The sequence below is a fragment of the Thermobia domestica genome, chromosome 15 (genome assembly GCF_964235325.1).
Source record: "Thermobia domestica chromosome 15, izTheDome1.hap1.1, whole genome shotgun sequence".
NCBI lineage: Eukaryota > Metazoa > Arthropoda > Insecta > Zygentoma > Lepismatidae > Thermobia > Thermobia domestica.
In genome coordinates this window covers 3193309-3218486 of record NC_137468.1, presented here as the reverse complement: position 1 = coordinate 3218486, position 25178 = coordinate 3193309, and the positions used below count along the sequence as shown (strand labels likewise).

Genomic DNA, 25178 nt, shown 5'->3' with positions numbered 1-25178 from the left:
ATACTATTCACACGACATTCCTGCACATTCTATTACCAACAAGGAAATGTCTGTTATCACTTGTTTAAGGCTTAGCCTACTTTCCGTTCTAAACTTTTCTCTTCGAACAAAATATATCATGTCACATCCTGGAAATTCAAATAAGTCAAAATCGGGTAAATGACGTAAATGAGGTTCAATAAAATTACAGTAAACACTTCAAAATGAAAACGAAAATCTAAGATTAACACTGAAAAATAAATTTAACATTGATTATAAATGTAAAGTTTCATATTCTACGCATGAGATTACATACTAAGTTTCATTTACAAATACAGAAATATATACGTAACTAACAACTAAAAATTTTCTTATCCTGAGCATCTCGATATTTTTTTTTTTTTTTTTTGAAAAGAAAATCAAACATTAATTGTGAGTCATATGTATGATAACATGTTTAAGGATTTGGAAAGTGGGAAGGGATTCTAAAAAAAAAAATTTTTTTTTTTTAATTTGAAAACAATAAAAATATATATATTATAACGCCAAAATATCTTCCCACTAGCTGGGAATACGGAACTGCGCCACTAGTTCAAGATTGCTTTTGGATAAATGCAATCTCCCTACGTATTTGGTACGTTAATTATTTACTAAAAGATCTAAATTCAAACATCTAAAATGAAAACAAGAAAAAATTAATGACAGTAAACTAATAGTAAGTCATTAGTAAGGTTTGCAACACAAATGCACAGCTGACTGAGGTGTGAACTGCTACACGGAGCAAAGACAGAAAAAGAAAAGAATGAATCAGCTGTATACCGTCCGTTATTCGTAACCATAAGCACAGGTGGTCGAGAATGCAGCGACTATCTTATCAAAATAAAGAAAGAAAAACGTGTTATCTGCTCATTGCCGAACAGTTAAAAGCTAGAAGCAAAAATAAGTTTGAGAGAAATGCGTAGTTCTTCTTTTCGTATACAGGTGTTCTGTCAAAAACTAAAAGCAAAAAGGAAAAAAAAATGAATACATGTTTATCGCTTAGAAATGCGTCGCTCTCCTAGGAGAAAAATTTGTATCAACACACAAAGTCTTGGTTACGTTTTTTTTTTTATGATTACTGTTTCTGCTTTGATAATTACGGTTTGTTCGTCTATTTCTACGGTGGTTACCTCTCCGTACAAATCTATGCTTAATGTCACACAAATTGCGGTTCCTGTCTAGTATGTGATAACTCAGGCTACGTGGCCGTGATTTACGACTCCTTCTGTTTCTGTTACTACCTTTTCGAGTGCGGTCTTGGTTCTGATTCCCTTTAAATTTCGTATTGTTTACGCTCCAGTCTGCATATCTTTGCCTATTGCTATCACTGTAACCTCGTTTGCGCTTTTTTACTCTGTGGTTTGTGACAGCTGTTGTGCGCTTACGACTTCTGTCGTCTACAATCATATGTTTGTGGATTTCACTACTTCTATTACAAGCGGCGTCACTAGTACTACTATCAGGGATGTTATTAGATTCTGAATAGATAAAATCGTTGCCAGATTTGTTACGAGGTTGGTTTAGACTACCTGTCACTGGTTGGAGTTCAGATTCCTGCGTTTCCTTTTCATTAGGAGTGTTAGTTTCTAGCTCAGGTTCCAATTCCAGTGTTTCGTATCCAATAGGAACATCTGACTGTAACTGGGGTTCACATTCCGGTGTTTTGCTTTCAGTATTTACTATTTCCTGGTCGTTTTCGCAACATTCTTTCGGTACGGTGTCTAAACTCTGACCTGACTCATTATTTGGCTCGACAAAATTCTCTTTATTTTCATTCCTAGCTTCTATCAACTGATTATGTTTCTTTCTCCCTTCTTCTACTAATTTCTTAATATCCTCATTAGTTAAACCCATTTTTTGTAAGAGTAAATCTAGTTTCTCATTAAATAAAGCTAGTTCTTCTTGTGTGTATGGCATCTTGAACAAGAAAAAACTTAAAACGTACCGTAAAATATACTATCACTAAAGAATATGATTAAAATCACCTGAAAGAGTTTTTTTTTCAGATTACTGGTTCTGAGCTGAAAAAGAAATGGTATATTAAAATATTAATCTTATAAATATTCGAGCACCAACGGTCTCGATTCGGGTCAATAGTTCGGGCGTCATTTATTTGTAACCATCCTGAGTTCGTGGTCCATGTTCGGGCGAACATTTATTTGTAACCAACTAGAGGTCGTGGTCCATGTTCGGGCGAACATTTATTTATAACCGTCCTCAGTTCGTGGTCCATTTATTTGTAACCGGCGTGGTTCTGTTCGCTGTCCTTGGCTCGTGGTATTACCAATAAGTATACTCCTGATACTTTAACTTACCTGGACAGGACGACGAAGACCTCTCCGAAGAAGATTACAAACTGTTTCCCAAAAAGCTCGTCGGTCTCAATAATGAGATGAGCGTTAGGCACCGAGAGGTTCGGGTGTCTCGTCTCGAAAACCTCACGGACGATCAGACGGTCATTTAGACCATAATGCACACAAACATCACTCATACACACAACGAAAACACACTGGATTAATTGACACTATACTTATTTATTAGAACACTATTTTGAAAAAAAAATAACGAAGAGAAATGAATACAACACTGGACACTAATAAATTTTGCCGTTGAAATTACGTTTTGCCCTATTCGGGAAATATAGCCCTTTCTATGTATATATGATTATAATTCAGGTATCACTAGAAATACTTTGCTCACACCATTAACACACTTGGGGGATTCGCACTGGGGAAAAGTTGTCTGGATCGTCCCACGATGAACCCAGTTGTTACGCTGAACAGTCCTGCAGCGTAAAAGTAAATCTTGAGTAATTAAACGAAAAGAAGGTCTTCACAGTTGAATTCTGATATTGGAGGGCGCGTATATAACGTTTTAAACGCACAAGGTCTGAGGACCTAGGATTTCACTGATTGGGGCTAGCCGTAAGAAATCGTCCTTCACCGGCTAAATAGCTTGTGCCCCTTAACACAACTTATGTTTGAAGTTCAACTCGAGATGCGTGGTTGCATCTTCCAGACCTGTAGTCAAACTCCCTGAGCTTCCAAGCTCAAGCTACGGATTGCAATGGTCAACAGAAAAGTGTTGGCAGTTCATTTCAAAAATTACTCAGTTACTCACCTGTATGCACATACCAACAGAATATAGAAAACAATTTCTGTTAATTTTAGTCAACTGCCCATAATGCACTAGACACGGCGATAACACTGGCGTGAGAAAGTACAGATAACGGGCTACGAAACAACACAGTTGGTGCCACTTTGGTTACTGAAACATCTGGTCAGCCCGTATTTCTCCAATCTATTATAATGTTTCCATAAGCAATTAAAGAAAACACTTAATTCAGTTCCCATTAACTATAGAATATATGCTGTGCATATAATGAGTCAGGGAGAAACACTGAAATGGTTAGTCACTAACTGAAATGTTCTCAGCAAAAGCAACGTTTTAAATATATATATGAAAAAATGATGAAAGACTTCTTTGTCCAATTGTGTGGGAAAGAAGCAATTCCCACCAAAGAAAGAACTTATATGCGTTGCAGAATAAAGTACAAATTGAAAATAATAATCACTGTCTTCACGAAATATACAGGGCGTCCACAAAAATACTTCTATAACCTGGTGGCGGTTATATGGACATTCTTACCTGGAGATGCTTAATGAGTGGTTGGTGCCTCAACTGGAAGAAAATGGTATCAAATACACTGTTGTGATACAGCAGGATGGAGCACCAGCACACTTCACGATCCACGTGCGCAATTACCTGGATCAGACGTTTCCTGGCCGCTGGATTAGAAGAGGTTGTGCATCTTCACCAGCTCCCTTTGCGTGGCCTCCACGAAGTCCCGATCTGGCGACACCAGACGATGCTCTCTGGGGTTTCATAAAGCAACAAGTAAGAAACACTCGATATCACACAACGCAGGAATTACGAGCAGCTGTGGAACACGCCTTCACCCTCGTGACTCCGGAGTATCTCCGCAAAACATCTGCGAGAACTTAACGCAGAATTCAGCTGTGTTACGACATGGATGGTGATCATACCGATGTTTATGACTCTTAAGACTCCTAAGATTTCAAGGTAACTGTGTTCAGATATTCTAGCATAACTAACACTATACTGTTGAAACTAAAGGAGGGGTACGCCCACTTCCGCACCACCCTGTAGATTTGAATTTCTCGCCCGTCCCACTCACTTTACTTCCGAACAGGGGCCCTATTCAAAAGGTTAAGAATGCAATTATAGTTTTGTGTACGTTAAAAAATAACACCTTTATTTAGAAATATGTCTCTTTACGTATGAAAATCTTGGACTACATATCCCAAGTATCTAAGTTCTAAAAATCTATGGTCTCGAATCGAAGCCTACAGTGTTTGCATTAAGGAGAAGCGCGGTAATGATTGTGTTGCTCTCTGAGATATGCAAAATTTCTGTCCACCCTTTCCTTCGTATTAACTTGTTTTATATGACCTTTCCAACGACGCTATAAAGAAGAGACTAGGGTCGACTATTTATCTTTACTGGAAATTCTCCACAACGCCAAACGAACCATTTCAATAACAGAAGAACACATAAAGATTTTAATATGGTCCTCCCCATATGAACACACACACACACACATGCCCACATACAAAGTGAAATGGCATGTACTCCTCCCGTCGTCTTCGTATTTCCATTGTTGGAACCATTGTTGTAATTTGGCACGTTTAAAAATGTCGTGGAAGGCTCATCTGTTGGAATTGTTGAAGCAGATAGATGGTCTCTCTTTCCAATATCGTTTCGCTTGTTCTTTTGCTCCCGAAGGACATCCTCAGGCAATTTAAAATGGCCCAACCTCGGAGAAAAAGGAGGAAAGACAGACACCTTTATTTGCACAGGCCTTTCGCTTCGCTCGCTATCCAACTTCCATTCGGAGAGACGTTGGAGATTGGCCAACCTCGAAGTACATCCATTGCCCCGAAAGAAGAAGAGGAAAGATCCATATTTGCTTTTCCTTTATTTCATATTTTCCTTTTTCCCTTCTTCTGCGTCTACTGTACATCACACGCTTTGCTTCGTCTGTTTAATTCCTCTGGATCTTTGCGTCGCGTCGCTCAAAAGGCATAATTAAAAAACTAGGCGTACTCAACTCAAAATTAAAAAAAGCATCGCGTGTTAGAGTTTTCTCTCAATATATTTCTTTGTATTCGTGGAAATGGAGAGAGAAACGCGGAGAGTATTTAATTGTTCATGAGCTTTGTGACAGCTGAGGTTGTTTTAAACACAGAGACCGGTACCACAGGACGTCGCTGAAATTGGCTACGAATGAAATATCAAAGTCTTTCTTTCCTCTCTTGTAATATATTGCAAAGCAAAAGTGATTTTTAAAACAAACCAAGATAACAACGTTCTTTTCATGTCAGAGATGGAAAATCCCAGTGAATGTTGTACAGCTCAGCATTTTGAGTTTAACCTAATGATTGGTCTTACATAAGTGGTTCCTGTACTGAATGGATCATATGAAGTGAAAGTAATCAAACTCAATACAGACATGTACCACTGTGGCTCAATGATTCTAGTGCATCTCTAGTGCATGGGGTTCTTGGTTCGATCACACCTCGTGCCAAGTGAACTTTGTAGTGTACAAACACCGTGTGCGTGTATTTCCTCAGGGTTCTTCCGTTTTCTCCTACTTTCTTCATTCCACCATTTCACCTAGCCGGCTTAACCATGGGATGTAAAACTTCAAGATTTTATTTTCAATACAAACAGAAAGCCATGATTTATTACGCCGCTTTTTACACAGTAAAAAAATGACTATATGGCTGTATGTTCATTCGAGTTTCTTTAACTTTTGACACAAGCCTGGTGCTACTTGAACTCAATCGCACTTTGCAGTAGAATGTTAAAATGGCAGTCGTTAAATGAACTACTTGACGTGATGAATTATTTTAGTAATATACCATTGATGTTATATTATATACGCTTGTCAAACAGCTGCTTTTACTAAAATAATTTCTTCCTTGTTAAAAAGATACGTTGTTTATCAAAAATAATAAAATGTGACATAATTTATTCATATTGGTTATGAATAAAGAAAGATAAAATATGAAATTTTATTTTTTAAACCATGCCTCTGCAACAGTAACAAATGTCTTATTGTTTCATATTATGTTGAATCGAAATATTGTGTTTTAAATTTTCATATTTCATAATATTTCGACAAAAGTTTTATGATCTATGATAGTAAAAATCTTCATATTTTGTATATACCGTGTATGCCTAAACTTCTCTAATTTCACTGAACCCAGAGACCTTACATTACCTTCCCTCTCACATATATAGTGGGAGGCTTCTTTCTTATTAAGTCAACAGCAATAGACCGATCTCAATCTCGTAGTTATAGGCTAATTCTAGTGAAGGATATGCAGTGACTTAATTTTTCTGCCGCATTGGGACTGGATATTCTATGATTACATGAGACTGCAGAACACTTCTATTCAGCGAGAAAATATGAATCACAATTCTCGTTCAGTGTATTCATTCTTTTCTTTTAAAAAAATATTTATGCTAATTTATTAAGACGGTGGATGTAACAAATAAAGAAATTTGTCCACCACAGACGCACGACGGTTCTGAGTAACAATCCGCGTTAACACTCGGCGCGATCTTTCACTGAGGATTTTCTTCCGAGAACTGTTCCTCGAGATGTGGTTCATCGTGAGTTTTGAGGTCATCCTTACCTAGGACGCTGTCCCTCGCGTTATACTCGATACATTTCCTACTGTCCTTACGCTCGTACTAAATAACCAAGCGCCAACAATTTCCCCTCTTTTAAAATCAGAGAGGTCTCCTGATTTAAATTATCGCCGTCTGCTCTGTTCGCTACACACTTTCGTTCTATTGCTTCTCACGTAGTATGGAGTTTGTCTTAGACGCACGATCACCCATCGCCGTGTATGCTAACCCAGATATCTTACGTGTTTCCAACTACGGGTATTTATGTTACTTTAATAACTAGGCTATATGTATTTATATCAGTATTTTTTAAATTTTGATTGTGAGGTTTGTCGGGAGGTCCTCGGTGATACGTAGATTTATCCTCTAGATTCTATCGTTGAATAGTGACCCGATAGGAATAAATCAGTTCTGGTGATCTTGGAGACCACAAATGTTTAGACGACGGCCCTAACGATGATATATTTCCGCGAGAACATAATATCGATATGAGTTGATATTGGAACTCATGGTTTCGTACATAATTTCAATCTATACTCAAGTCAGATGCTGTGGAAGCAAAGGTATCCTAACCCACCAAATATGCGCTAAGGTATTCTAACTAAATACGTATGTCATCGCAATGAAACACCATATATATTTCAATATATTTTAAAATTACCTAGTTAGGTAGAAGGTAGAGCAATTCACAAACGGGATTCCATTTTCTCTCACAATCTAAATTATAAAACAATGTAACACAGATTCACTCAAATCAATACAAAATCCACTAACCTAAGTAATTAGGGTAAATAGATATCCCAAGGCCTAGGCAACCAAGAGAAGGTTTCACAGGAAGCTTCAGGGAAGTTGAGATGAGATGGGCTTTGATTTTCAGTGCTCTGTGCAAGCAGAGAGAGGTTAGAGTGTCCCACAATGCTCCAGGCAAGCTAGGCGAGAAGGAAAACCACGAAGCTTCACGCAAGCCTGGTGGTTGCGGTTAGGCGGTTAGGAATCTCTCAGTGCTCCGAGCAAAGTAGGAGAACGGTTAAGTTCCACAAAACTCCAGGCAAGCTGACTGGACAGGAGGACCGAGAGCTCCAGGCAAGCTAGGAGGCTTGGGTTAGGTTTGGATCTCTCAGAGCTCTAGGCAAGCTAGGAGGCTTGGGTTAGGTATGGATCTCTCAGAGCTCCAGGCAAGCAAAGTGGACAGGATGCCTGAGAGCTCCAGGCAAGGTAGGAAGCTTGGGTTAGGTATGGATCTCTCAGAGCTCCAGGCAAGCAAAGTGGACAGGAGGCCTGAGAGCTCCAAGCAAGCTAGGAGGCTTGGGTTAGGTTTGGATCTCTCAGAGCTCCACACAAGCCAAGAAAGCAGAGTTGACCACCCGAAACTAATGTTGCTTGAGGCAATGCATGGAGTTTTATACCTTGTTCTAAATAGTGGTGTCGCCGGTGTCCCTCTTCCATCACATGATCAAGTGGTGACGATGATTCTTGTCATCTGCTTGATGTGGTAACTTCTAGTAGTAGAGAATGTGGTATTGTTTTTCTAATATAAATAAAATAAAGAGTTTGTTTGTGTGCTTGTCTGTGTGCGGCCTGGGGACCAGACGACTGGACGGAGAGTTACCAAAATTTGGTCATGGGTATCTTGGTCCAGACCCCAGATCAAGACTTTGCGTTTTTTTTTTTAAATTTCGAACCAGGGGGGTCTCAGGGGAGCGTTTACCGGGACATGTAACAGTAATGAAAATGATCGATATTAGTGTCGAATTCATAGTTTTCGCGGTCGCTGAGATCCATGGTGAAGCTTCGATCGCGTTAACTTCCGAATTCACCCTATTCGGCTGCTGGCCGGGGTCCCCGGGGGGGGGGGGAGATACCGAGACATTTAAAAGTAATCCAAAATTACCGATGTTAGTGTCAAATACATAGTTTTTGCGGTCGCTAAGATCAATGGTGACGCTTCCATTAGCAATGACTTTCAACTTCAGCTACCACTGTATGCGGGCCGGGGGTCTCCTGCCGTGGGGATACCGAAACATGTAAAAAAAAAAAAAAGCCCAAAATCACCGATATTAGTGTCAAGTCCATAGTTTTCGTGGTGATACTTCCACAGGCGTTGCCTTCCAAATACAGCTCCCATGCGAAGAATGTGTATATTTAGCTTAGTTATAAATAAAGGCACATGTTCATGTTTGCAAATACTGTATAACCACATGTTTACAAATATATAGCTACATAAATTAGATACTTTTTAGGTGTGTAAGTTTTTTTAACCTTAAATGTAAATCATGTTGTACCGTATATTTTTTATCTTTAATCTTTCTTTATCTTGTTTTCCAGCATCATCACCCGTACACCTACTGTTTCTCCTCTTTCTCTCTTGTGTTCTACTGATGATGCCGCAGAGAGTGCTTTCGACAAGATAGTGACAACTGACAATCGCTACCGAATAACATAATTCAATAATGGATGGTTGCGGAGACATTTGTGACGATTTATTCTTAATTATTATCGAATATAACAAAACTAAAATACAACAACAATATTTAAACAGACAACAATGAGTGTTGGTGTCAGTGTTTCAAGTGTTGTGTTGAAACAGTGAAAATTACAATAATATTTTGTTTGGTAAATTACGTGATTTAAAAACAATAACTAATATGAATTAATCAAATTTATGTTCCAAAGAATTTGAACCTAACAAAAAATAGTGTTGTGAGTTTTGATAAAAATTTAAATGCTAGAGAAAAGTAATAAAAAAATAAACTAGATACTCTAAACCGAAATAAATCGATCTCATAGTTGTTAATGAAGTGTTTCAGAACCAGAGTGGGTTATCTCCATTTTTGTAAGAAGTAAGGAAGGAAGGGTGAAGGTCTCATGGAAACAGGCAGTATATGACATAAACGTCTTCAACAGATTGTATCGTAATGGAGTAAACAGCCTCTGTCAGGTTTGTATTAAGTAAAAATATGTGGAGTAAAAGAATGAGGTTTGTTTTACAGTGGCATATTGATTTATTAGATCAGTTCTTTTCTGAAAATAACTTATCGACATGCAAGGCCGCCGATTTCTCTGTAAATTGGGGGAGGGGACGCATTCAGATGCAGAAGGTATGAAGATTTTAAATCAAATTGCGCTGAAATTATGCCAAATATTGTATATTCATAAATATAATAGAGGGGCCCACATTAGCTTTGGGGGGCTCCTTGGCCCCCCATGATCGGCGCCCTTGTCGACAAGAGAATAATGGTTTCGTTGGATTAAAGTTTTTAATGGACTCTTTCAACAGCGAGGCTGTAAAAGGCATGAACCTACAGCTTCATGAGGGATCCGAACAACGTGAGCTCCCGCCAGTGGTAGATCTAGAAGGTAAAAACTGGGGGGACAAAAATCTGTAAGTTTTACGGCCCATGGTTACGCCGGCTAGGCTAAAAGAGACGGTGATGATGAGAAATGTATGAAGTAGTGGAATAAAAAAAAGTATTAGGAAACGGGAAAACCCTGAGAAGAACTCTGTTTGTTCACCACAGAGTTTACTTGGTTCGAGCTGAGATCGAACGCAGGACCCCATGCACAAGAGTTGAACGCTCTACCACTGAGCCACCGCGGCCCTAAACTAAGGGGCAGCCAGAACCCAGACTCTGATAGGTATATCGTGAGTTTACTACCAACTTTCAGATATATTTAAATATTAACTTAAATTGTTTTTGTCACTCAAACGAATGGAGGACATACACTCCCGGGTCCGGTCTAGATCCGTCATTGACCCCGCCAGGAATCGAACTGGGTCTGCCGAACCGAAAGTGTGTACGCTGACTATAAACCACAAGAGAGGTAATGAAATAATAGAAATCTCATTATTCGGTCCACCTCCAAAAATTTATAACTTCGTAATTTGTGTGTAAAGAAGTGTATTTTCCTTAGAAATAACGGAGGTAATTACGTACAGTAATATAATACACAAATCAATGAAAGAATTAGAATGAAACGTGTATCATACTTCTTTAACGGCTGAGCGTGCTGTGCATAGAGTGACCAGATATATATATAAAATAAAAAGAGTATATATATATTAAGAGTATTAATCTCTTTTGGAGGTCCAGATACTTTTCTCTCTTTTCTGGTCAGAATCGTTGCTTTGTTCGTTTTTCCTGTTTCATGAAACTGATTTGGCTGGGAGCATTCAGAAATCAAAAGTTATTATTAATCGCTTTTTGTTATATCAAAGAATGAATCATCATACGTGAAACGCTATATGAGTTGATTTTGACTTTAACCCTTTCAGTGCGTAATTTTCAGATGCGAACCGCTGTAAAAAGTGTAGTTTTTTAAAAAAAAGAACTTTGGATGTTGATTCTAAATGTTTCAAAATCACTTACATCAGAATCACTAATTAATAACTCTTCCTCGATATCAGCATGGTTGAAATATAGTTTTGAAGCCATTACTGTGCTGTCTGCTCTCAAACAAAACAAAGAATGAAAACTGTATTTGACGAAGCTCAAACTCTATTTTAATTTATTTCTTTTTCCTCTTCTGCTTTTAATTAAGCAACAATTGAAACCAGCTGAGCGCAAACTCGCTAAATATTGTCGGGATAACATTACTCATACTATGGGCAAGTATGTTCGCCATACGCAATACAAAATAGCCAAAGCAAAATGAAAGCGTATATATACGCCATCCGCACAGCAGGTGTGTTTTGAAGACACGAGTTAACTCGCCACCCACACTGAAGGAGTTAACGTCCCTTTCAGCAGCGAGGCTATGTGACACGTGGACCTACTGATTAACGTGTGATCCGAACCACATGAGGTCCCGCCGGGAATTGAACCTCGGTCTTCTACGCTAACCGCTTAACTACGAAGGAGCTCAAAAACGGTGGCTTAACATGTCATACTTGCGACCACAATCAAGTCAGTAAGTTATAAATTCGAATGTGTCGAAAATAAAAGAAATAAGATTTACTCTGCGAAGGTCACTTTATCGTTTATTATTTGAATAAAAGTTTAGCTCACTTTTTAGCAACAAGGCTATATGAGACGTGGGTGTACAGTTTAAGGTTGAATCCAAACCACCGGAATGCATTCAACTTTTCAAACCTTATCATCCATCCGAAAGCGAAACTTGCGCGCTAGCCACTACGCCAACAGGAAGTGTTAGGTTACTGTTTATGTCGCGTAGTAATGCTCTTAGGTGCTTTCTTGATGATGCAACTGCAGTAGACTGCAGTATTAACAATAAAGGTCAGGGATGTACTCACGGACTTGGTTGTGGTGGTGGTTCGGACCTTCCTTCGGAAATCTCAACTTTCCTATAAATTTAATCTAATTTTAGGGATTGTTTTACACATTTTTGTGTAGTTAATTCTCATATTGAATTTGGAGCCCCCCCTCAAAAAAGCTCAGGGTTCCTCTTGAAATAAACTCCCGCCTACATGCCTGGTTATCATTATTTCTTACACTTCTTTTGGTCAAAACATTTCTCGTTACCCTAGGCGTAGCTGTGCATTATCGGTATATGTTATTGGAATTGACTGAAGGAGAGCTTTCGATCTATCGTTCTACGCTAAAAAATTGTAGAATATGTTTTGTTTCTGAATTTGTCACTTAGTTGAATCTGTAGGGCAAAGAAAACTATCAAATATGAATTGTGACAATACAATGAGTAGTTACAGGATATTCGAACCCATGATAAACAGGTCTTCCGATTGCCAGACTTATGCGTTACACCGCTCGACCAGGGCAGCCAGAGTGAAATTAGTAATTGCTATAAACAGTAAACAGTGGCGTATTTAGGGAGCTATGGGCTCAAGCCCACCCCAAAATAAATTTGTTGGTTTTTCGAGGCCAACGTACACAGCACGATTCCTTCTTACCATTTCTAAGAATTTCATTGACTTTCCATTTTCTTATGTTGTTTGTTGAGAAATAAAACTGTATTTGTCAAATTTCATTCCATGTAAGAATTGTGTTCTTTTTTTACTTTCTTTCGTCCATTCTACTCTTCTGTTTCTTTTCCTTAGTTGTTACTCTCTTTCGTTTCTCCTGTCATACTTTAGACCGTCGGCCGCCGTCAGTAATACCAAAACTAAAAAGAGCTGATAAGCGAAACTGGTATTCCACACCAACTTGCACGGATATCAACCTAACGAGACTTCAGTGATTATAACAAAGGAATATTTACATCGTTTAGTTATGAAGAAAGATAAATATTTGAATTAAAGAAAATCAAGAGGAGGGAATAAGTAGCCCGGGAAATTAGGTAGACCAAGAGGATGCTTCCTTTTTCTTATATGAATAGAATAAAAGGTTAGATTCCCTGCTAAATTTTTGTGTGTATCATATCACAATAAGATTCACCAGTTTGCAATTCTCGCCATTAAAACTTGAATTTATGCATAAATTAAAATATATTTAATTTTAAAATTCAGGTGGGCAATTGCCAAATCCTAAAAAATATACCACTGGCTATAAATAAATCTCGTTCTTGTATTATATGTTAAGTCGCTGGCGGCTGATATGGGAAATCACATTGAAAAAAATATGTATCCCTATAAGCTAAGTGAAGAGAATGCTTATCTAACGTAGTATGGTAATTCTTGTATACAATACTCTGAAACTGTATGAAATTTTCTTCTCTTAGCATGTAGTAAAAAAAAAATCAATGTCATTTCCCTAAAGACTTGCAAATGAGAGATAATATATATCTGAAAAGTTGTTTACTCAATTAAGGTGTGTTTTATTGTGCTTAGAGAAAAGTGTTGTGTTTTCATACGAAACTTTATAACTGATACACAAAGTAAAGTAAATCTATGTTAATTTCTTGCACGATTGGACATAGCCCATTCTGGCTCTCAATATTTAAAATGATTTAGTATTTATTCGTGTCTTTATTTGTTCTAAGAATCTGGACAGAGGAGTTTCCTTCAGTCTCTCTCACTGTTTAGGTGTCCATTTACCGTACCTTTTATATCCCAAAACAGAGGAGCCGAGCTTCCTTTTTTTTTTTTTTTTTCAAAAGAAAGAGAACAAAGTGAATTGCAATAAGAAATACCTGTTTTGTTTGTTTATTGTTTAAAAATGGTGTGTATGAGTGAGTGTGTTTAAAATAAGCACTTGTACTTGTGTTTCATCATAAAAAATATGATAGATTAATTACTGCCAAAATTTCAGTTGAGGGTGAGTGTTTTAATTCCTAACAAGAAGTTTGTACTTATGTGAACATTTTTGTCTATCAGATTTACAGCGGAATGTCAGAAAATTAACAGATTGTTAGTAATGGATGACGAAAAGAGTAGTAGTTTCTGTAAAGGAATCTGTTTCAGACAATACTGGTGAAGGCCGTAAAAGATTTAAAATTTTATCGGTACAAAATGGGGCAAAAAAAAGCTTCAAGAAACGTATGAATTGGTAAGTACAAGGTATGATCCAAAAAATACGGTGAATGAATTCTTTTTAGCAGCAACTGCTGACGTAACAACCATTTAATGTAATTTGTCCGACAGCCTGATCCCTTGAGACAGGCAGTGTCAAGTTACAACACGTTCTGGCTTGTCAGTCAGTCATCTAGAGCCACTAGAGGGAGGTTGTGTTTACCGTGTCTGGCATCATGGATTTCGAACAACGCGTGAACATTAAGTTCTATTTCAAGTTGCAAAAATGCGCCAAAGAAACTCACGAAATGTTAAAATTGGTGTATGGTAATAATACTGTAACTCTGAAGGATGTTTACAAGTAGCATGAGCAATTTAAAAGCGGAAATGAGTCGGTAGAAGATGATCAGTGTTCTGGACGTCCACTAACCCTTAAAACAGAAGAAAACGTGCAAAAATTGTTCGTTCAAACAAACGAATGACTACTCGAGAACTTTCCAAAGAATTAAACATCTCGCACGGCTTCGTACAAAGCATTTTAACAACCGATTTGGAAATGAGAAGAGTAAGAGCGAAATTCGTTCCCCGACTTTTTACTGACAAAAGGAGTTTTTCGTCGAAAAAGTATTCCTGTTCGTCCACATTCGCTGTGCTCTCCAGATATAGCACCTTCGCTGTGCTCTCCAGATATAGCACCTTTGCTGTGCTCTACAGATATAGCACTTTCACTGTGCTCTCCAGATATAGCACCTTCGCTGTGCTATCCACATATAGCACTTTCACTGTGCCCTCCAGATATAGCACTTTCACTGTGCTCTCCAGATATAGCACCTTCGCTGTGCTCTCCAGAGCACCATGCGTCTTTTGACTCTTCCCAAAAATTAAAACCGTGCTTAAAGGAAAATGTCTGGACACCATTGCTGACACTGAGGGGGTCACGACAGAGCAGCTGAACGGCCTTCCAAAAGAATCTTTTCAGAAATGCTTCCAGTCATGGATTCAACGTTGGGATAAGTGCATTGTGAGACAAGGACAGTTCTTTGAAGGAGCTTAAATCAAATTCTATGTAAGCTTATTCTAATAAAATTATTCGCCGTATTTTGTGATCACATCTCGTAGTCAAGCTTTCTCCCTTTAGTTTGTCCCGATAAAATTTAATTTTTTACCCATGTGATTTCCTTCAAGAACCGCCACTGGTTACAGTTGTTTGCTTCGGAGAAAAGAGAAAAAGCAACAGATAATTGTACACAACAGTAACGGTTCGTGGTCTTTAAAACTAGTGATCGTAATATCAAAGGCGTGTGTGCTCCCTGTTCCCGGTTGTTACTTTAATATTGAGATAATACGAATAGAAAAATACCTATTTCTCAATTTTTGCACTTATTAATATTTAATTATTATTCACTTTCAAACATAATGAACAATTACTGCTCATTGTAAGTTTAAAGTGATCTCTATGCACATATTTTATGTAAATATTATTAAGTACTAACTCTATGGCCTGTGTAACCTTGAGGTTCTATGCCGTATGACTTCTCTTCTTACAGTTAATCAACTGGATTAAGTTTCTACATTGTACTTATATTTTTAAGATATCCATCTTAATATTATCCTCCCATCTGCGCCTAGGTCTTCCTAATGGTCGTTTTCAGATTGGTCTTCCAGTTAAGACTTTGAAAACGTTCCTACTTTTTCCATCCTGGCTACATGATCTGTCCAAATGAGCCTCCTACACTTGGTGACCCTAACAATATTTGGTTCCGCCATTCCCCATTCCCGTTCCTCTTGGGTCCAAATATTCGTCTCAGAATGTTATTCTCAAATACTTTCAATCTGCGTTTTTCAGTTGCAGTAAGCGACTATGTGTCGCAACCATATCGTTTGATATATTTTAAGCATCAAATTTTGCGACGAATTCGCAAGGAGAAAAGATGTGTTTCGACAACGGTGGCTATCACATGGAACAGATATTACAGTCCCTCATGATGTAAATGAAACTTTTGGCTCATCCTGTTTATCCGGAACAATGGCTTTCCGCACATATTCATATAAATTGTTTCTTTTAATAAGGTTGATTTAAAGCATTCACCCTGAACTTTAGATAGGGCATTGATTAGTAAATCTCTGTTACTTTTTGTCAGCTAAAATCTGTGGGACAATTTTCTGATTTTACTATGAATAAGTTTTGATTTTGTTTTGTTCTATTTGATTGAAATGTTCGTGTACCTAGACAAATTATAAAAACAGACAAAGGTGAATTAAAAGACAATATGAAAAAGGACTTACATTATGACTGTAATTGCGACGTCACTAAAATTTGGGAAACTTAACCCATTGGAAAAATATAATTTTTCAGTTTTACATCACACAATTATGCCCTGCGCGCTGAAGAAGACGAAAGATCAAAGAAAGTGAGTAACTGGGAAAGAATTTTTAGAACGGAATACAGTAAAACCCCAATTATCTGCGATGTGGATTATCCGCGAGTGCAGCATTTTTTTTTTTTTTTTAAATACGAACTTTAAAATAATAATGCAAGCGAGCAACCGGGAAAACACAATAGGTCCTACAGTGCAAAGCTGTAAAGTTACTGAAAGGTTTATTAGGCATCGTAAGCCTATAGGCCTTGTCGGAATTTGTGAATGAGTGACAGTATCTTACTCTTTTGTTTTGGTCATGGCTTTTACATTCTCTGATCACTAACCTTGACGACCCGAGCAATAGAAACAATAAAACATAGTTTTTTTTAATGCTGATATACTGTATTTTCGTGTTTGCACCTGACTTTTAGTTTTTTTCCGGGTTATCCACGGTGCCCTTGCCACCCAATTCCGGGGATAATCGTGACTTTACTGCAGGGGCGGATCCAGGGGTAGATCGCCCCCCTCAGAAAAGCAAACTTTCTTACTTTATATATACGAGCTATTCCAGAGCTTGGAGCCCTTAAAAGTTGCATTATGACAACCCACCGCCCCTTCCCCCCCAGAAGTCGGTCCTGGTTCCGTCACTGCTTTACTGAATTGGTAGAAATGGAGGAGTTTCAATGTACTTACGGACACAGTGTTCTCCTCAAAACAATCAAACTGTTTTATCGCATAAATATCTACAGCATAACAGAAAAATTCAGAAATCTACTTAAAGCTATTCAAAAATTTGTTCATAGTAGATTTACGCATAAGTGACAAAATTCAAAAAGTGTTTTGAAAACGTTTCAAAACGGTCATATTTTAGTTCATGTTAAGAGAACTTAATACGAATAAGCTAAACATTTGTGATAATATCTCTTGTTTCAATTTTAAATAATTCATACAACTAATTCATGCATTTTATACCTTGAAATTATATTCCTATATGCTGTTTTACTGTAAACATTAAAAAAGAAATATTTTCTTTGTACGATTATGCCTTTTGTAAGTAATATGATACATGATTCTATAAGAAATCAAATGCTAGATCATTCACTTTAAATTTACTTTGTTGTTCCTTGTAGATTGCCTGAAGCATGGCATTCCTGGAACGTGGTTTGTCTTTCGTAGGAACTTCTGTGAACATCTGAAACCTCGATTATTGAAACATATTTAAAAATCTTTATTTATTTATTGGAAATATTGAGTTTAAAATTATGCCAGTTGTAGTGAACTTATGTAGTCCTAGTGTATACGTACATATATTTTATTGCTTTAATTTACATCGCTTTAGTATATATATGAGCAGCTTGGGCGAACATAGTGGTATGTCAAATTTTATAAATTTCGAGTAAATTGGAAAAGAATTGACAAATTTCCATGCAACTTGATGCAATAAAACTGCCTACATACTCTTCCGTTTGATCGATCACATCCCATTCCGTCTAACAACTAAATTTCACCTTAAGTGGCATTTAGTGTTATGTTTGCCCTAGTCGCTCATATTTATGGTTAGGACCTTTATTAAACATGTATTATGCTATGTTCGAAGTGGAAGTGTATGTGATGAAATGGTTTTGTCAAAATGAACGGTGTCTTGATTTAAAAAAAAAATAATAATGCAATTTATACGTGTAGTCCTTTCGGTATCAACAAGCCTTTAGTTCAGTGCTCATAGGTTTCCTTAAAGAGTTTCCATCCACGGACATAAAATTTTCCCTTTTCTTATCAAATTTTTCCTCGTTTCTTGATTGTCCAATTCCTGTGGTAAAAGTTACGTGATAAATTAGTTTAGCTAGGTTAAAGGAAATGCCAACCACATTTGTTTTATTCTTTCCCTTTTTTGCTTCTACTCTTTAACTTTTTCCTTCACTTATTTTTTTTTTTTAAGTACACAAATACACTCAGCTAACATGAATGCAAATTATGCTACTTTGAAGAGATAAACACACAAGCTATTGCTATTTTTTGGTTTATTTCTGAAGAACAAAGAAAAAGTTAGGCATTTATATTGGTCAATTAGTTAGGGTGAGAATTGCCTTAGACTTTCACTTTTCTCAAAAAAATCCCTTTTTCCCATTTTGCTAAATTTATCTACGAAATTTCCCTGGATTAGGAAAATTTCCCCCAAGCTATGAACACTGCTTCAGACACAGCAGTAGAAGCAACAATCGATGATGCGATCCCGGTCATTGGTTGGTGTTGATGTTACGCCGCTGAAAATATTCCGTCATTGCCACGTCTAGTGAACAAAGCAATAACATAACCTTGACAGATGTTTAACTTGCAACTAGGGATGGCCGGAACTGGTTTTCGGCTCTGAACGGATCCGGTTCTAGAAGATCCAGTTCCGCAACCGGGTTTTGGGACCCATGTCTGGAACCGGTTCTGCCGGAAACGGAACTTTGTGGCCATCCCTACCCTAAGCCCGAGCTGCTGGCAGGCTGTGAACAGTGTGCTAGATGTAATGGTGGAAGCGACAGGCAGACGCTCAGGCGGCGGCCGCTTTCCTCATTTGGCTAAACAAACTGGGTAACTGGCAAACAACTCATTGGCTAAACAGGCAAATTGGCAAACTCATTTTGCTAAACATCCACTGGTGGACCAAATTTTTTTCTGGGGGCACAAGCAGGTCTGGAGGGGCATAACACAAGCGCATAGTACACATTGCAGTGTTTTGAAAGTGAACTTTGTGCCTCTTGTACGAGACTTTGGGGGCCTTTCGGATCCAGGTCTGGAACCGGTTCCGGAACCAGGTTTTCGAATCCAGGCTTGGAACCAGTTCCTAAGATTTGTTTCTGGAACCGGGTTTTCGGATCCAGGTCTGGAACCGGTTCCTTGCGGAACCAGTTCCACCGGAACTGGAACTTCGTGTCCATTCCTACTTGCAACTGCATTCAGAAACTCTTTACATTTTATAGTAAGTCCGTCGTGATTCTTGAGGAGCGTAATATCAACAAAGATTAACTTTTTATTACTACAAGTTGAGGCCAAGAAACTTATCTAATGCCTTAATTTCTGTGTACAAAAATTTGGATATCAGATAAATTGTTTTCTCTTGGCTTCTGGCGATAAATTTTTATCTTTATCGATATCATTTTCCTTAAGCCCTGAGGAGCTATTTCGTCCTCGGGCAATCCCCTTAAGATTACTTCCTTTTTCGCAGAATCCTGTTTCACAGAATGTCTTATCAGTGTGCAGCGTTGCCAAGTTTACCCTTTCCTGTTTCGCGGAATCCCTTGAAAAGTTTTGGTAACATCTCAATATTAGAAATACACATATACATTTACTACTTCCTAAGAACACCTACAATATACATCATGGATAAATGCGTACATAACTTTACTCCTCGAGTAACCCAATTTCTAGTCATGTAAGGGTCATGAAATGTTAAAATCTGTCGAAATCTCGAATTTAAATTATTTCACACTTTTTAAAAATTGCTTATAGTAGATATTAAAAGTACGTTCTACACAGAGTTTGAACTTATAACTAATGTCCTTCTTTATCTTCAAAGTTAAGTTTCTAATGAATTCTACGTTCTACTACAACGTATTTTTCTTTACACCGAGGATTCTCCACACCAAGTATCCCGTGCAACAAACTTTCCTCGCACAGAATTTTCTTACAGTAAGTTTTCCTACACCAAATTTTCCTATGACAAGATTTCGTACACCGAATTTTCCTGCTCCCGTCCGAAATACTTTCCGTGCAATGTAGGTGTATAACTATGAAAATAGACGCGGACAAATTTGAAATGTTCAATACATCACTATCTTTTCGTTACTTTCACTTTACAAAATTCCCTTTCACTTTACAATGTGCTGATATGCCAGCCATCTTGACTTTCTCAATAATTTATGAAATAATTTGTTTGTTACTTACAATTTGTATATGTGATTACAATATTATGATAGAATCAATTTCTCAACATGCAATAGTTCTGCTGCAGTACAGGCCTTCCACAAACTTATATTTTTAAAAAACCTCTCATTCTGCGAAACAGGAACACACGCATTGGATTTTTGTTCTTCGAAATATGGCAGCGCTGAGCGTGAAAAACCAGTTTGTACCCCTTTCTGCGAATCAGGAACATAGCCCTCTGAAATCCTCGCTGGTGGCTGAGAGCATTTCCAAAATTGCTTCCTATGTCTGGTTCATAGTATCTCTAGCAGTGAAGTCATTCCAATCATTTTAAAGAAAGAATTTCCAAGCGTCCTATCAGAAGGGCATAGCGTCGTTCTGCGGGTACTACACACAGGAGCTGTGAAAATGAACGATGTCTTATTGCCATATGGATGAAATTAAATTTCCATGTGATAGATATACATCATAACATTCTGGCGAAAGTTTGATTCGTACAATTTCATGTCCTTGTTTCCTCGTCATCAGCTTTCAAGCCAATCCGTTGTAGAATTTATAAATGAATGTAGTTTATTGTCTTATATTTACTTTATAAATAATTGCAATATAGTTTTTTTAAAACTTAAATGCAATGTATGTTCTTTGCAAAAATATTCGTATTATTGTATTTTTAAATACGAGGGCAAGTCAAAAATTATTCGCAATGTAGCTCTAACTTTTCTTACATTGTTCATGCTGACCCCTGTCCTCGTGTATTTTATTGTTATGCTGTTGTGGTCATGCTATGAAAGTTTGATCTTAATTCATCCATTTGTCTTCCTTTTATTGCAGATAGATCATGGCCGTATGTCTACTATTTGATCGTATTAACCAGCTTTTCTTACTTCGAACATAGCTTATATGTGTAAACAATTCACTGTATTATTATTGCTATTATTATTATTTAAAATTGTTGCTTTAAATTGATATAATTATGCACTAGGGTACATACGATTAATAAAATATAGTACTTAGGAGAACGTTTCAATAGGATAGTAGTATCTTCATCAGTTACAAGGTTCTGCTGATCTGTCTGATGAAGATACTACTATCCTCTCGAAACGTTACACAATGTACTGTTTTTGTTAAGTGTATGCATTCGGTCCACAGTTATATCAGTTAAATAATGGTTTATGGTTTATATAAAATTGTTATTGTGCTTTTAATTTTTCTATTTTGTAATTATTTTAACTTTAAGCCAAAGATTTTGTTTAGTCAATTTATTTAAATTTAGTTCTGTTTAGTGTTTGTATTTTCGAAACATCAACTTCTTGAATGACGTTGTAATATAAATAGACACAATAAAGATGTTTACCCCCTTCACCATTATTAAACATCTCAAAAAAATCATAGGCAGAGGTAAAAGTGAGGGGGAACGCCGTTCCCCACTTGCAAAAAAATATCTATGGGGTCCCTAAACTTTCTAAAAAAAATTACAATGGGCAAAGCTAGGCGCGGGAACGGTGTGACGTTATTCGTCCCTCTTCATTTTTAGATCGACTTTTACCCCTTGTTATAGGTATTCTGTGAACAGACTAATAATAATAAAGATGTACAGTATTGTTTCTTGTAATCTGTGGCTACTAAAGACAGATGGGCAAATTAACAGGTATTACTGTATAAATACGTGATGCATATTTATTTTAGAATCCTAATATAATGTATTTCAAGGAATCTTTTGTCAGTACAATATTGAATTCTAAAGTGCTGAAATGAACATAAATAAAGAATCAGACAGAATAAATTGAGGTAATTAATATTATATGTTATTTTTATGCACGCTGTAAAAACTGGATTGTGATAAATAACAATTGTTCATTCCAAATAAAACCAATAAAAATTATTGAGAAAATTGTATTTTTTTCTATGTAGTAATTTCTTCCTTAAACTTCCCATGATGTATCTTAATAGACGATGACGAATCTAGGGAAGATCTGCAATACGGCTACGGCAACGTGTCTCTCATCGGAGCACACAAGATTTTCTTTTCTGTTGACATGTCTGTAAGAAGACTGGGACATGTGCTTTCTGAGCTTGTGCTTTCTTGATACATAAAGTATAATGATGTACGAGGTTTACTTCGAAAGTAATACATGCTATATTTTCCCATAAACTCTAAACGCATGTTCAAAGTGCTATAATACTGTTTGTAGAACACAGTCATTTATGCACAATAATAGAACACTTATCCCGATTCCGATCCTGGGTCACTTGGGTCACGATTTTTTTCTGGGTAATCGGTGTGTGGCTCTCGTTCCTCAAACCCGGTGAGCCAGACTGAATTGTGGGAATCGGGCAGACACAGACATACCCGGTGAATCAGACTGACTCAGACACTCACAAACACAGTCAGTGACGCAAATTGACTCGCTGAATCGGACACACACACTCGGTGACTTTGACTGGCTCGGTGACTCGGACAGACCGAGACACACCCGGTGGTCCAGACTGACTGTGGCTCGGACAGACAGAAGCACAGCCGGTAATCTAGTCTGAATCGGTAACTTGAACAAACACAAACACACCCAGTGACATACACTGACTCGGTGACTTGGACAGATATAGACTCATCCGATAACCTAGGCTGACTCTGTGGCTCGAATACACACAGACACACCCGATGATATAGATTGACTCAATAACTCGGACAGATAAAGACATCAGGTTATCCAGACTGACGCAATGACTCGGGAAGATAGAAACACACCCGGTGATCCTGATTGACTCGATAACTCAGGAGACACACCTGGTGACCCAGACTGACTAGGTGACTCGGGCAGATACAAACACACCGGTGATCCAGATTGACTGGATGACTCAGGAGACACACCTGATGACCCAGACTGACTAGGTGACTCGGCAGACACAGATACAGACACAGCCGTGACATAGACTGACTCGGTAACTTGGGCAGATACAGACACACCCGGTAATCTAGATTGACTCGATGACTCAGAAGACACGCCTGGTGACCCAAACTGACTCAGTGACTAGAACAGACCAAGACACAGCCTGTGACCTAGACTGACTCGGTAACTCGGATAGACATATCCAATGACCCAGACTGACTCAATAACTCGGACAGACCCAGACAGGCCCGGTGACCTGAGAGCAACCGAATTATCATCTCTGCAGCATTTCTGCACAATTTTATAATTGATTAATTAACGAAGTTCACTACTTGAGCTCCAACATTCATTTGTTTTTTTCCCCGATGTGACATTTCTTAATCAAGGTACCATGCTTTAAATATTTCAAATATAATTTCATCTTATTTGTCTTTTCATATTGGAAAATATCTCAATGGTTTCTGAACATATACTATACAAAAAGATTTAACAGAACACTGTATGTTCTGAGCGGTATCTTTTTATATTCTACATGGCAAGTTTTAGAGATAAGTTTGTGGCATATACCATGCTATTGTTAAATGTTGTGAGGAGCACATCTCCAACAGACCAACATACAGGTAGTGTAGATTCACTGTACGACATTTGATGGTTAATCCAGTTTGTAACGATAAAGACTCTATTAAGATAAACGCGAGTAAAGTACTAAGGAAGAATTAATTTAACGAAAATATGAAAGAAAACAAGAAAATGGAATAACACGATGTTGTTAACCAAAAACTCGTGCAGAATTCTACTTAATAAGGATATCTTCGTATATAAGGCTGCAGCTCTCAAAGTGAGCCATCGTGCACTCTCCGACAGCAAAACTACGAAAAATTTGCTATCAACGTTTTCAAGCTCCAGGAGTCATCTGTGTTCAGTGTGTGTGTTCAGTGCGGGACAAGTCCATGTAGTGAAATGGCTTAACAGCGTGATTTATCAGAACCGCTAGCATGGGGAGCTATCGGAAGTTTGGAAGTTGGTGAGTCACAATGGGAGGTGTCAAATACTATAGGAGTACCACAAAATATGATTTCCCGATTGTAGACTCTATTTCAAACGACATAAAATGTTCTAAGAAGACAATTACAGGGCCGTCCACGAGCAACTACAGCCATAGATGTTCGATATCTCTTGTTAACAGCCTGTCGGAATCAGCGCCAGAATTCAGCTCTGGCGCAGCGAGACTTCCGAACAGGGGCGTCATTTAGGGAGGGCAGGAGGGGGCAATTGCCCCCCAAGAGTTTGAGAACCACATATACTTTAACTATTTGTATACTAATATACTAGTACAAAACATGAAAGTCTTATGTCGGTGGTGCTCTTGCCCCCCTCCCCAAGCGAAGTTTGAAATGACGCCCCTGCTTCCGAACATCAACAGGACGCACAATATCGTGTCAAACGATCAGCAATCGCCTTCGAGAAGGACACGAGGTCCATAGTGTGTGTGTGTGTGTGTCCCATTTACAGTATGACATCATGTTGACCAAAAATTGTGGGCGGAGGACATCATATATGGGAGTGGTGCTCTAATGATTTGCGATTCAGTGTGGAACCTAATAATCGACCTGTTTTGATCTGCAGCGAGTGTGAAACACAAGAAAATCACATGTTTGTGATACAAAGATTCCAGTATCATGGTGATTGACTTATAGTGGTTAGGAGTCAGCATTGGTGAGCATATTGAACTCCATATCATCCAGAGTGGCTCTTTGACAGCTCGCAGGTATAGGGATGAGATACTTTAACCTTTTATTCTAGCTTATGCTGCTGCTATTATTGATTCGTTCATTTTTATTTATGGTGATGCTTGTTCTCACAGTGTTTGGTTAGTGGATGAGACGCTGGAGCTGAAGATATAGCTTGGATTGTGTGGTC

The 25178-nt window shown here is 37.9% G+C and overlaps 1 protein-coding gene across 2 annotated transcripts in view; it reads left to right on the top strand.

Moving 5' to 3' along the window:
* LOC145672036 (uncharacterized) overlaps positions 1–21544 on the top strand; it is a 202269-nt gene extending 180725 nt beyond the window's left edge. Inside the window, exons 6-7 of one of the 2 annotated variants that reach the window (XR_014128610.1) lie at positions 9064–9676; positions 21202–21544. Coding sequence is in view for 1 of the 2 variants with exons in the window: in XM_081741242.1 (XP_081597368.1) it covers positions 9064–9149 (86 nt within the window). In the remaining variant the exon portion in view is untranslated. Of the gene's footprint in view, positions 1–9063 lie in introns of both variants that reach the window. The other variant, XM_081741242.1, reaches the window with a different exon arrangement.
* The last annotated feature ends 3634 nt before the right edge of the window (positions 21545–25178 follow it).